Below are 14784 nucleotides of genomic sequence, written 5' to 3'. Positions count from 1 at the left end.
GGGTGAAATATCATTTATCCTTTAAATGATTTGCTGCTAAGTAATGTACAGCAAAATGTACTGTATCTGAAGTGAAATGTATGGCCCTATGTACCCACTAATTCACTTTGAAGCACTGATGTTCCAGTGGACCATGGCGCTTCAGAGGATTGCTACTGTATTTTAGCTGTAGCAGAAACACAGCAGTAAATGGATTAAAGTTCTCTTTCTTCTTTTCTCAGTGAGTTATGAGGTGGATTTTAACCAATAACCCTGTAGCTGCCCAATTTGTCAGGTTTGTTTTAAGTGAAGTATAGAGGCCTCTCTTTTAAATGTGATAAAAAGAAAAAACAAAACAAAACACCATTTTCCATTTAAACAAGATATTTTCCAGACCTTTGTGCAGGTCTGGAAAGTTTTCAGACCTTTGTGTTATGACACTTAACGTCCAACTGTTAAATCAATATTTAGAAATGCAAGTTAGAAATGGCAGAGGTTCAAGTTTCTGTGTCAAATAAAGGAAGATGCAGAATAGCATCTATATAATTGTGAAAGGGGTCCTCGTTTCTGCCCGAATCCCAGAAGTTCAGTATTTTAAAACAGTAGGTCAGTGGTGTGCAAAATGGTGCAACAAAAATATCTGAAATTAGAGCTGTGCATACAAAGCAAAATTTCTTTTTCACAATCAGCTGAATTTTAAAACATATTCACTTTACCTGCTTTTGCACATTTCTTATGTTTGCTTTCCATTGATGATAGAGTGAACAAGTTTACCAGCAGTTATGATCGTGGACACAGTGAATTTTAAGTAATTACTGAGTGTTCATAGCAAGAAAATTATGATTTTGTAAGAAGAAGCCTGATTTTAAATTATGTTCAAGAAAGAGGGAATAAAAACATATGTGACTTTGGTGTCTCATCTACACAGCCTGAATTTCAAATATTTAATACTCTCAATGAACTTCTCACGTACAGACCAAGAAGTAGTACCAGAAATTATTTCTGTCTATAACAACCATATCGTAGTGATCACTTGGCAGTCTAGAAACAGCTAAGAAAGAAATCTGAGCAACTAAATTACACACAGCCCAAGGAGGTTAATACTGTAAACAAAAAATTAGAAAATAACTGAAAAACTACATTTGAGAAAATGCAACCTGTTTGAAGACAATATGTGAACAGAAAAAGAGGCTAAATTAATCAATAGAATATATTTGTTATGCATAATTAGTCACCCTACCTGAAACATTCTGACTCAAAGTTGAGCCTGTTTGGATCTGTAATTCTAGATCAGGCCCATTACAGAGATAGGGCCAAACCACAAAATTCGGGTCTGGATTTGGATCCAGACTTCTCCTAAATGCAAGAGGCAAAGGAGAAGTTGGATCAGAAGTTCCAGTTCAGGCCTGTCTCTGTATAATACTAATAACACATGCCCAGACATAGGGAGATGCTATCCTCCATGATATTTGAGATCAGCTGCAGCCCAGTGCTCTTCTGCCAGTAGCTACTGGAGGCAAGAAACTTTCAGTGACGCACTGTTAACTCTAGAATTCATTCTGTCCCTTGGTGAGCCAGAGTTCAAGTTAGTCAGCCTTCAGTGCATGAGGTGAGGCGCCCTTGTTTGATCAAGCATTTGCCTGAGGTTGGGTTAGATAGGTAATGAGTGTCTGGCATGGAAATAATGGGGGTTGTTCACTGTTGCTCTCAGTTACATGTATCATTCAGTGTTTTAATCGTTATGTAAATATACTTAGTGACTGTATTATGGGCCCAATATTTATGTATAAATTAAATCCAGTTACAGGTAGAATAGACAAAAATGGAGAAAAAGCTCTTGCTAATAAAGCTAAATGGAGTCAGCCCTTAGCAGTCTATACACTTCTGAGACAAGCCAAACTTTTAATTACTTTATTTAATATAGGCCAGCAGCCTTAAAAACACCACCATCTAAGTAAACAGGACCAAACATCAGCAGGGACTTACTACAACAGCCGGGCAAATACTCCTTTTTTTGGTTTATTGGCAATTTCAAAGAACTGGGAAAGAACAAAGTTCTGCTTAGATTTTGAGCATTTTAGCAATTTTTAATCATTTACATTAAATTATAGGAAATTGTGAACCAAAAAAAGTAGGTTTGAACAGAAAAAGATCAGTGTTTCATTTACAAAATGTCTAACTAAAATGTTTCAGTGGGGGGTTTTTTGTGGGGGGGAGGAGGGAGTGGGGGAGGTTCAAAAGGATTAATTTGACAAAACTAACATGAACTTGTAAAACATTTTGGTGTCACTGATCTGCATTTTTTTTGCTGAAAAAATGCTTCAGTCAAAAAATTTTGTCCTGCTTTATTGACTACCTAGACTTCCTAAAGCACATCTCTGTGCTACTGCTGTAGAAGACTAGTTAAAACAGAGATTGAATCTGCAGCCTATCGTATGGATTATGCCATTCAACAATTCTAAATAAGTGTACCTACCATGAGGCATACGACCACACCACACATGTGCCTGGTTGATGGCCATACATTCAATTCCTGTGGGTCAGTGAACTGTTTGTAATTCCATGTGATAAATACACTATAGTGAGGAATGCATCAGAAATGCCTTAGATTAAGGCTAAATTTTTCAAGAGTGGTTGTTTAAAACTAGGCTTCTAAATTCGTATTGAAGCATATAAATAAGTTGCCTGATTTTCAAAATTTGAGCACTAACCAATATCAGTTGATTTCAATGGGAGCTGCTAGAGGCTGAACACTTTTCAGCTTCTTTACATAGGCACTTAAATAAGGATTTAGGAGCTTAACTTTAGGCACTCACTTTTGGAAATCTTAGCCTGAGTAGATAAATCACAATATGTCAATAAAGTATTTAATTCAGCATACTGATCTTGAAGTAATATCAGAATTATAGGACTGAAAGGGCCCTCAAGAGGTGATCTAGTCTAGTCCCCTGCACTCATGGTAGGACTAAGTATTACCTAGACCATCCATTACAGGTGTTTGTCTAACCTGCTCTTAAAAATCCCCAATGATGGAGATTCCACAACCTCCCTAGGCAATTTATTCCAGTGCTTAACCACTCTGACAGTTAGGAAGCTTTTCCTAATGTCCAACCTAAACCACCCTTGCTGCAATTTAAGGCCATTGCTTCTTGTCCTATCCTCAGAGATCAAGGAGAACAATTTTTCTCCCTCTTCCTTGTAACAGCCTTTTATGTACTTGTATGTGATCCACAATGCCAAAGGATTCATATCTACAGCTATGGAGAAGCATCAATGTGCCAGTATAGCCTGCTTTATTTGGGTATTTTGTATTTTTCCTTGCAAACCAGCATTGTGAGTTGGTAATATGAGCTCAACCAGGCTGAGATTTAGACAAATGGCTTTTTTTTGAGAGTCCTATTAAGCAACTATCAGAGGGGTAGCCATGTTAGTCTGGATCTGTAAAAGCAGCAGAGTCCTGTGGCACCTTATAGACTAACAGACATATTGGAGCATGAGCGTTCATGGGTGAATACCCACTTCATCGGATGCATGTCATCCGACGAAGTGGGTATTCACCCACGAAAGCTCATGTTCCAGTACGTCTGTTAGTCTATAAGGTGCCATAGGACTCTTTGCTACTTCTATTAAGCAACTCTGACTGTAGTCGCTGGAGAGGTCACACTGAGATTGCTCAATCAGGGCAAACGGAAATGAATAGGGCAGACGATCTCCAAACTGGTGGTTTATTCAATAATTAGATTTTATCAATCTGCGGGGGTAATCCAGAGTAGCTCTGGAGACTTCAGTCTTGTGACTTAGACTTTCCCTGATAAATTTTAAGCAGATCTGAGATAAAACAGGATCAGGCCCGACTTCCTTTATAGCTAAAACAAGTCGTGGTCACAGCAGGACTTCCTTGGCTGAAGAATAGGTAATATATATTGTTGCTTTGAAGCTAATCCCTATTTCCTAGACATACACTGTTACCTAGTTGTATTCATTAGGCAATTAACCAAACAGTTCACAGGTAGTCTACTACAAATGTCAAAGAGGAATGAAGTCAATAATATTATTACACCTCAAGTCCAATATAAATGATAATATCCTCTTTTGATCTTTGAATCAATAGAATACAGTAATGAAATAGCATAGACAGGAACAGAAGTTTAGCACTTATAAGATAATTAGCAGCTATAGGTTTACCTACAAGATACAGATAAACACAGACAAATACAATTAGTATCTACTCTTAATTCTCCAACAATACAGGCCTACATTTCAAGGACTCTAGTCTATTTAAGATGGCTTTACTAACTATCTATAAGGAATGGCCCTGTTTTAGCATTTCAATACTCTTCTAATATGTCCTTAAGGGTTGTTTTCAGGTCACGTAGGCTGCTGGTTACTTAACTCTCGCTGGCTCAGCACCATAGCAACATAAACAGTGCTATGCATAGGTGCCGACTCCATGGGTTCTCTGGGGCTGGAGCACCCCTGGGAAAAAAATGGGTGGGTGCTGAGCACCCACCGGCAGCCACCCTACCAGAACCTCCCCCCCGTCCAGCACCTCCTGCCCGCCGGTGGGCCCCGCCAATCAGTGCTTCTCCCTCTCTCCCAGTACCTACCACCTGCCACAGATCAGCTGTTTCAGGGCATCTAGAGGTGCTGGAGGGGTGGGGAGGGGAGTGAGGGCATAGTGTGCTCGGGGGAGGGGGCGGAACTGGGTGTGGAAAGGGTGGGGAAGGGAAAAGGCAGGGTAGGAGTGGAGCTGGAGTGGAAAAAAAGCAGGGAGGGGTGCAGCCTTGGGGGAATGGAATGAGTGGGGGCAGGGCCTGAGTGAAGTACCCCCCAGCAGATTAAAAACTCAGCACCTGTGGTGATGTGTAACCTTATTTCTTCCTACAACAGAATCCAGCTCCCAGCATTCCTTAAAGCATAGTTCTGTAATCCCAAAGGTTTAGCAAAGTGGCCCAAATTGTGGCAGTTTCAGAGTGCTGCTAACACCACTTTAGGGTAGAAAAATACTCTTTTGTTGACCTAGCAACACCTCAAAATATTTTACTACATATTTGTCTGAAAAAGAGAAGACAGAGGGGACATGATAACCGTTTTCAAGTACATAAAAGGTTGTTATAAGGAGGAGGGAGAAGAACTGTTCTTAACCTCTGAGGTAGGACAAGAAGCAATGGGCTTAAATTGCAGGAAGAGAGGTTTAGGTTGGACATTAGGAAAAACTCTCAGAGTGGTTAAGCACTGGAATAAAGTGCCTAGGAAGGTTGTGGAATCTCCATCTGTCAAGTATAATTCCCAAATCTGGACCTTAGCATCCAGGATATGGGTACTAGCATAAAGTCCTCTAAGCTTAATTACCAGCTTAGATTCTGTAGCGCTGCCACCAATTAGGAATTTTTAGGGCCTGATACCCTCTGGTCCCCCCAAAACCTTCCCAGGGGACCCCAAGACCCAGATTCCTTGAGTCTCACAACAAAGGGAAATAAACCATTCCCTCCCACCTCTCTTCTTCCTCCCAGCTCCTTCCCGCCCTGGGAACACTAGGAGATCGTCTGATTCAACTTCTTGAATCACCAGACTGAGAGGAGTGTTACCTTCCCCCTCCCTTCTTCCCCCTAACCCAGAGGCCATACAGATTCAAGCTGCTTGAATCTAACACAAAGAGAAAAGTTATCCTTCCCTTCTCCCCACCAATTTCCTGGTGAGTACAGACACAATTCCCTTGAACCTTAACTAGGAGAAAAAAAATCAAACAGGTCTTAAAAAGCAAAACTTTTAATAAAAAAGAAAGAAAAAGTAAAAGGTTTATCTCTGCACTTTAGATGGTAAAAAGTTACAGGGTCTTTCAACTTATAAACAATAGAAAGAAACGTTCTCCAGCAGAAACAATTTAAGCTACTTCCAGCAAGTACACATATGCAAATAAGAAAACAAATTAAAAGACTATAACCGCCTTTTTTCTTACTCACAATTCTGAATAGATAAGAGACTGTAGCAGGGAGATTGGCAGAAACCTGGTTGCACCTCTCGTCCCGTCCAGGACCCAGAGAGAACAAAGCCAAACCCAAAACTCATAAACAAAGGCTTCCCTCCATGAGATTTGAAAGTATTTTGTCTCCTGATTGGTCCTCTGGTCAGGTGTTTGCAGGTCACTGTTTGTTAACCCTTTATAGGTGAAAGAGACATTAACCCTTAGCTATCTGTTTATGACACCATCATTGGAGATTTTTAAGAGCAGCTTAGACAACATCTATCAGGGATGGTCTAGATAATACTTAGTCCTGCCTGAGTGCAGGGGACTGGACTAGATGACCTCTCAAGGTCCCTTCCAGTCCTATAATTCTATGCAGTGAAGCCAGTTTGCAAAAAATCTCTCTCTCTGTATTCTGGTAATATCCCAAGAAGTATATATTGCTGTGGCTCCCGGGGTGTTTAAAGCTAAATTGCATGAATTTTGTGTTACTGAGCCGTACACTTATAAATATTAATGTCACCCACTAGCGCAGTAACCAGACATAAATAACTTGCTCTTCTGTGTTAAGAGCCCATGTTCTCCTATAGGATATGTTGCCACAAGTTGTATGCCAGAAAACACATTGTATTTTACTTGGAAAGGCTGCAGGTTACTAAGAGAGTTAATTGACTTAAACTGTTTTGATAAGAACCTCTAAGAATGAGATCTAACTGTTCCATTCCAGTCTCACATAGTAAAATATATTTTATGGAGGGTATTTTTATGGTAGATGTTATGTTTAATTGGAAAGTCTACTTTAGGAATAATAATCTAGACCTCTGTTACATTGGATATTTGGGAATGAAGGAATGCGATTGTATTATTGAAAACTATTACAAAAGGAGCCAACTTGGTGGTCTAAATGGCAAAGTCCTGCCACACAGGAATCAGAGTTTATCAAAGGGAAGGTCGTACCAACATGGCACTTTTAGAAGGGGAAAAAGGATAAAATGAATGGATTCCAGAGGACCTCCATCAAATACTCTCCATACAGACAAATACTGTGCCATCTTTCATGAATTAAGAATGTGAAATGAATGACAGATGTCATTTTGGCTCTGACGGTCTTCAAAATCTTCAGCTGATATGGCCAGAAATACAAGAACCATTCACCTCCCCATGCTCCCCAGTGTTTGTCGCCAAACCAAATCAAAACATACAATATTTGTCTTTTTAGGCTGCGAGGTTGAAATCCTTGGTGTCAGACCTAGTTTTTGTCTACCATATTTCAGTGTCCCAACAGACTCCAATTTCTCTGATGCTGTCAGTGATGCTCTGGAGTCATTGAGGTAAGTCACCACAATTCTTTATCACAATATTTCTTTTCTCAAACATTAGTATTTGAGCAGCAATAGCTTTGCCTTAAGGCATTTTCTTGGGCATTAGTGACCGTCTTGAAGGACCTGATGAAGCCAAGGTTGGTTTTGCTGTTATAACATGGACACAGAAAAATATGTATTTTCAATGGCTTTCTTCTTGCTTATGACATGGCATGCATGTGCCATAATCATTAATTATTTTCCATATACTGGCTATTAATAGAGAAATGAGGCTCAATCAATTTATATATCAGACTGATAGAATCAACTCATTTAGCTGCAAAAAGACTTTAATCATTTAAAGGCAACTGGAGTTATTGAGTGTTCAGCTGTTCTGAGATTTAAATCAGGCCACCTATTTAGAAGCTTAATGCTAGATTCCACATAAAAACTTTCCATACACAGATGTGCCCAACCCATACAGTTCAGATCTGGATTTGAGCAACCTCAAATGGAAGCTTGTTCAGATCCAGGCTTTTGGTTCAGCCATTTCTCAACCAAACGTTGATCAGGGAGAGTCCTGCTTAGCTTTTAAAACTAGGTAAGATCTGGGGTATTCAAGACCAACACAGCCCCATTCTTGAGGCCACATGGACCAAACCTCTTCATTAGCAAATTTCTGTTATAACTATAATGTTGTCATTTCCAGGATACACTTACTCTATTAAGCTCTTAATCTATTATATCATTTGAATTTGTTGCATCATTACCTTTCAAATGTTGTAGACTGCTGTATAAATCTAGGAAGATTATCATTGCAGAAAATGGGCATTGAACAGCATTCAACCTGAATTTAAGTTTCCAATTCTTAAGAGTGTGTATAAACTTGCTATTGTATATAAAACTGAAGGAACCTCAGGTTCAAACCACCCCTTAGTCTTGCATAAGTATATCATGAAAATTACTTTTTAGGCAGACAATCTAGAGTCTTAAACTGCAGCAATGGGCTTAAACTGCAGCAAGGGAGATTTAGATTGGACATTAGGAAAAAGTTCCTAACTGTCAGGGTAGTTAAACACTGGAATAGATTGCCTAGGGAAGTTGTGGAATCTCCATCTCTGGAGATATTTAAGAGTAGGTTAGATAAATGTCTATTAGGGATGGTCTAGACAGTATTTAGTCCTGCCATGAGGGCAGGGGACTGGACTCGATGACCTCTCGAGGTCCCTTCCAGTCCTAGAGTCTATGAGTCTATGAGTCTCATACTTCAGAGTGCATTTAGAAAGTTAAGGAAAACAAACTTCCCCCATTATGCAATTACAATTTTCAAGATATGTAACTTTGTTGTATCTAAACCAAATTCCTTTAAACTTATCAAAAGGTACAAGTCTTCCCTGAGGACTGAAAATGCAGTCATGCAAACCATTAAAAGTGCTTACTCACCTAAACAGTCCCTTTGAAATCAATGAGATAATTTGCATGTGTAAACATTCTTTGCTTGAATAAAGTGTTGTAGGACTAGGTTAAATTTCCAAAAGTGCTAAGTGATATAAGAGCCTATGGCCATGGCTACACTTACAGTTCTGCAGCGCTGGTAGTTACAGCTGTGTTCGTACAGCTGTGTAGGGCCAGCGCTGCAGTGTGGCCACACTGACAGCTACCAGCGCTGCAGCGTGGCCACATTTGCAGCATTTGCAGCGCTGCTGGGAGTGGTGCATTGTGGGCAGCTATCCCAGCATTCAAGTGGCTGCAACGTGCTTTTCAAAAGAGGGGGGTGGCGTGGAATGTGACAGGGAGCGTGGGGGAGACAGACAGAATGGATTTTTGGAGTTGACACTGTTCTCAGCTCCCTGCCTTGCAAGTTCCAAGGACTGGAAGACACACAGTGCCTACCTTCAATCATTTTAAAAGTTCTGACCCCCTTCCCCCACCCCTCTCTCATTCACTAAATGCAAATTATGTACTCCTAAATAGCCGTCAGACCAGATAAGCATCTGTCAACATGGACTTCCCCCTCCCCCTCTGCCGTGTGAGCGTGCTGTTTCTCTCTTCAAGCAAACAGCTGTGAACATTCCAAAGTAATTCCCCTGCCTGCCTCCGCTCGCTCAGCAAACAGGAGCTGTGTTTGTTTTTTAAATAAGCAGTTTGGCTGAACTCCGAGCTCTCCCTTTCTTCCGGTTTGTTGTGGACAGGAATTCTGGGATACCTCCTTATACCCCGGAGGTCAATAAAAGCGCTGGTGGGGTCCACACTTGCTGACCAGCGCTGGATCACCAGCGCTGGAATCGCTACACCCGAGGCTTGACCGGGTGTACAGCCAGCGCTGCAACCAGGGAGTTGCAGCGCTGGCCGTGCTTTGCAAGTGTGGCCACATCCTAAGTTGCAGCGCTGTAACCCCCTCACCAGCGCTGCAACTCTCTAGTGTAGCCATGGCCTATGTTTCACTGAAAGTCAATCTTGAGTCCACATTCAAAGTTTTAAACTTAACCTACTTTGAGTGGTACATATGCAAATAAAGTATCTGAAAAAATGTCTTGCCTGGTATGAAAGAGGTCTTTCACATTCAGATAAGTCAAGCAGCTGAACATCTCCTTTGTGGCTTTCAGGGATCCTGAGCAGTGCTGCCACACAGCTGAGGAATCAATCCAATAATTCAGTGCAGGGTTTCTTCTTACTCATGCAGTTTATGAGGTGACTGGAAACCTGATATTAAATGGTTTCCCTGTTTGTATAATTTTTGGGTGGATGGAGGGATGGATAGATGGATGGACTGATGTGAAGCAACTCACCTGCTAGACTTTATTTGTTAAGAATTCCTTAATCATCAGCGTTCACCCTATTGAGTGATGAGAAAGAACTGAAAATGGTCATTGAAATCCTCATTGTAGGGATAAGTGCATCGGGCTGGGAGTGGGCATGTTTGTTGCTTCCTGGTTGGTTTCTGTGAGACAAAGGACGTAAGAGGGTTTGGAGAGAGTCTAGTCTTGGACTTGGCAGATTTTGAACATTATTAAAGTTTGATGAAGTAAGGGCTGAGCTGTGAAAAACGTAGTCCCTCAAGCTGTTCTTTTGGAGAGCTGAAGCCCATTGAAAAGATTTTCATTGCTAATTCCCTCAGACATACAAGGCTGCTAGCTGCTGCCTTCAAGAATCAAAAAAAAAAAAAAAATTGGACAAGAACATGAGAGTGTCAGTTTTACAGCTCACAAGAGGAGAGAGCTGGCAATTTCAATTAACAGAGCAAACTGGTGGTACTGTAATATCTACAGTTAACACCACCTGCAGCCATGTGAGGAGCCAAAACACTGCAGGTACAGCTGGACCTGGAGAGCTACAACCACCTCTAATTTCCTATTTCCATTTCAAGAAGTTCCTATCCGACTCCCTCTTGAACTTCAGCCAGAGGGACTGAGTTCCATTTCTTTAAACCCACATCCATGTAGCTGCTACCTATCTGCATAGACACAGCAAGGGAAGAATGATGGAGAGTGAGAGTGATTGGAAATAAAATCAGTCTTAAGTGTTAATATGATAGCTACTTACAGAAAGGGGGATAGGGAAGGAAGAAGAAAGCAAGGAGATAAGAGGGGATTAAGATTTATAAACTATCTTCCCCTTATTCCTCATTTTCTCTCTCATTTCTTTTTTTTATCCCCATCATCCTTTTAACTACTTTAAGAAACAATGGACTGTTTTACTGTACTGTTGTGTTAGACATAAGGCTGGAAGAAGTGCTCTGGAAATATAGTTATTTTAGAGCTGTAAATTTGTGCTCTCAATCTCAGTATAAAAGACACTTCCATCAGTCATTTCCATTTTTATTACACATGGCCAGGAGAGCTTCTGATTCTTGGCATTGTAAAAGGCAGATAAATAGATCCATTCCCAATTGTAAAATGCCTCCTTTCCACACACTAAATGCATTTTAAACCAACTAACCTATGGCTGAAATGAACTACATGTGGGAAAATGGCCCGTGGCAAGGTCATTCTCCCACATAAAGACAAGAATGCGAAGTGTTACACACGAGGTTGTCAGTCAGTTGGTTAATATTTGAAGCTGCAGTTAGAAAAGCCTGAAATTAAAATCCCCCAAATGTGCATTTTAGCTATAAGGCAGTCATTAGAAGGTAATGAATTGGGTCTGCTCCTGCTCTTGCTCTCACTAAAGTCAACAGCAAAATCTGAACTGACTTCAGTGAAAGCAGGATAGGGCCTTTTATAAGTCCGGCATGGTGTTGGGATAAGTCTTGGGTCTGGAAACAGGAATTCCTGAGTCTAATCTTGTAGTGAAATCCTGGCTCCATTGAAGAGAGTTTTGTCACTGACTTCAGTGGGGACAAGATTTCTCATCTGGAGTGTCTACTGGCTATGGGCCCAGTCCAACTCCTGTTGTTGTCAAAGGAAAGATGGATTCAGGAAGATTTCCCATTTCTTTGAATCAAGCCCCTTGAGAAAGTCACTTTAGCCAACATTTTCAAAACTACATGGCCAAAGTTAAGCTCCCGTGTCCATATTTAGAAGCCAAATTTTACATATACACATTTGAAAAGTTAGGCCAAAATCTCTGTCACATTTTCCCCATCTGTAAAATGGTGTCATGAAGATAAGGTAATGTTTGTGCAGTGCTTTGAAAAGGTAAAGCATTTCTTGGTTATACCATACACTCTGCTCTCTTCAGTATTCTTTATGGTAAAAATGATAGCTAATAAGAGCTCAGTCTTGTAAAGTTCTGGCCACTCCTGCTCGGATCCTGGAAACCTCTTATGCATGCACTTAATTTTAGGCATGTGGTTTGTCCCATAAAAGTCACATGCTTGAAGTTAAGCAGTTATGCAACAGGACTGAGCCCTTACTAAGAAATTTCACATCTCAGTATAAATAAGTCCATTCATCTCATACAATCAAGAATAAGTAATACTTAGATCTTATATGGCTTTTATATAGAATTAAATGATTTGGGAATGGGTAAGGAGGGAAAACACACCTCAGATAAAAGTATTTGAAGGCTGTAAACATCAAAGAGGAAGAGAACTATTCAGAGAGAGGTTCAAAAGGTACATATATAGTAGAAGTAATCAGTTGAGTTTAAGAAAAAATAATTTAGACTGAATAGTGGGGAAATATTGTTATCAATGAGATCTGTTAAACCATGGATAGTCTCCAGAGGGACGAAATAAAGGCACCTTCACTTCAAATATTTTAAATTAGAGTAGGCAGAGAATGAGAAAATGTTTTGTACTGAATAAGTAACAGAGAGAGGCTAGATTGCCTAACACAATGGTTCTCAACCTTTTCCACGCCAGGACCTCATTTTCTGTATTGGGATCTCCCTCCCATCCAGCTAAGACCGTCTCTCCCATTTAACAATATTGGAAGGATTAGGTGGTCACAATCCCAACACCTGTTCACAGCTCACAGGTTGAGAATCCCTGATCTAACACATTCTTCCAATCTCTAACTTCCATAATTCCCCCCCACATACTTTTTTTTTTTGACTAGTGTGCCCAACAGAAGATGTGAATTTCAGATTATCTTGGGAGCTCTCTCCAAAACTGGCTGAAGCCAATGAGTAAAAAGGAAAACTAATTAAAATAAATACAGTATTCTACATTAATGGCTCAAAACATTATATTAGCATTAATGTAAACTGCAATGTTTTGGACCATTACTATAGAATACTATTTTAATAAAGGAAGCCAGGTCTAAGAAACTCACACAAAATCTTGTTGCAGTGATCCTAATGCAGATGATGGTGTATACTGTTGATAACATATCCTTGATATATACTAGACAAGTTAAGGTTAATTCAATGTTCACCTGAATAAGAATGTGTGGTATTGGGCCCTGAAAAGGTAAAACAATGTACATGTTGGCACCTGACTCTTTTGCTATGTTGCAACCCCAGAAATGGCAGTGCAGAAATGGCAGCAGTGTATTACGAACGCATTGATGTGGAAGGTCACCATTTTGGTCCTTCATCTGTTCAGAGGAAGAATGCTTTGAAAGCAGTGGACAAAGTATTGACCAACATGACCAAACTAATCAAGGTCAGTGATGTGACAAAAGATTGTGTGCTTTGGTATGCTTCATTTTTCTTTCTACTCTGATCCTTATTACCATTACAGCTCCTTTGCAATAATTCGCTGGTTAATAAGCATGTGGCATTTCGAAGGTTACAAGCTCTTAGCACCTTTCACTTTGTAAATTTTCCTTCCTGTATTAGACAACTGCTTGGTTCCTTGTTAAGTGAAAGGTTCCTTGTTATACATGGTGTTTATAGTTGTGATTTGCCTTCTTTCTTGAACATAGTACTTAGCTGAATGAATCAGTTCAATGTTATAATAAGTTACCCCTCCTACCTTAAAATAACTCTACTGTTGCAGCAAGTGTTGCTAAAGAGGTATTTCTGAAACAGTATTTAACTGAGACTATAAAACAATGTTGTTTGAGGAGGTTAAAAAAATGGCTCTGCAAGACATTATGGAGAATGTTATGCATATTCATACTCAAGGGTTAAATTCAGCCGGAGCTGTACAGTGCAGAGCTCCGGTAAATATTTTTAAATTCACAGGGCTGATGTCCCAAACCCCAGTGTTTCCCAGGGGAGCTCAGGGAATTACTCTTTGAGAATTCAAGTCCTGTTCATACCCATGTAACGGCAGTTAAGGTTGAATTTCTGCAATAACAGAGGTTATTGATTTTGCTGGGAACTTAAGGCATGATACTGCTACCCTTAATTTAATTTCAGTAGACACTTGTCATAAACAGATAGCTAAGGGTTAATGTCTCTTTCACCTGAAGCACCTGACCAGAGGACCAATCAGGAAACCGGATTTTTTCAACTTTGGGTGGAGGGAATTGTGTGTCCGAGGTCTTTTGTCTGCCTGCCTGCTTTCTCTGAGCTTTGGAGAAGTAGTTCTACTTTCTAATTTTCTGTTTCTAAGTGTAAGGACAAAGAGATCAGATAGTAAGTTCTATGGTTTCTTTTCTTTGGTATTTGCATGAATATAAGTGCTGGAGTGCTTTGATTTGTATTCTTTTTGAATAAGGCTGTTTATTCAATATTCTTTTAAGCAATCGACTCTGTATTGTATCATCTAAATACAGAGAGAACATTTGTATGTATTTTTCTTTCTTTTTATATAAAGCTTTCTTTTAAGACCTGTTGGAGTTTTTCTTTACTTCAGGGAAATTGAGTCTGTACTCACCAGGGAATTGGTGGGAGGAAGAAATCAAGGGGAGATCTGGGTGTTGGATTGCTAGCCTGATTTTGTATTCCCTCTGGGGGAATAGGAAAGTACTTTTTGTTTCCAGGATTGGGAACAGAGAGGGAGATTCACTCTGTTTGGATTCACAGAGCTTGTGTCTGTGTATCTCTCCAGGAGCACCTGGAGGGGGGAAGGGAAAAAGGATTATTTCCCTTTGTTGTGAGACTCAAAGGATTTGGGTCTTGGGGTCCCCAGGGAAGGTTTTTCAGAGGGACCAGAGTGCCCCAAAACACTCTAATTTTTTGGGTGGTGGCAGCAGGTACCAGGTC

General features: G+C 40.2%; 1 protein-coding gene across 1 annotated transcript in view; it reads left to right on the top strand.

The window, feature by feature from the left end:
* The window catches only part of ENPP6 (ectonucleotide pyrophosphatase/phosphodiesterase 6), a 54531-nt gene that overhangs the window by 28530 nt on the left and 11217 nt on the right, over positions 1-14784 (top strand). Inside the window, exons 3-4 of the mRNA XM_050945360.1 lie at positions 7164-7275; positions 13153-13294. Of these exons, the coding sequence (XP_050801317.1) occupies positions 7164-7275; positions 13153-13294 (254 nt within the window). The remainder of the gene's footprint in view (positions 1-7163; positions 7276-13152; positions 13295-14784) is intronic.

The sequence above is a fragment of the Gopherus flavomarginatus genome, chromosome 3 (genome assembly GCF_025201925.1).
Source record: "Gopherus flavomarginatus isolate rGopFla2 chromosome 3, rGopFla2.mat.asm, whole genome shotgun sequence".
Lineage (NCBI taxonomy): Eukaryota > Metazoa > Chordata > Testudines > Testudinidae > Gopherus > Gopherus flavomarginatus.
Note: the sequence above shows the minus strand (reverse complement) of the source record. Positions and strands in the feature narration are given on the sequence as shown.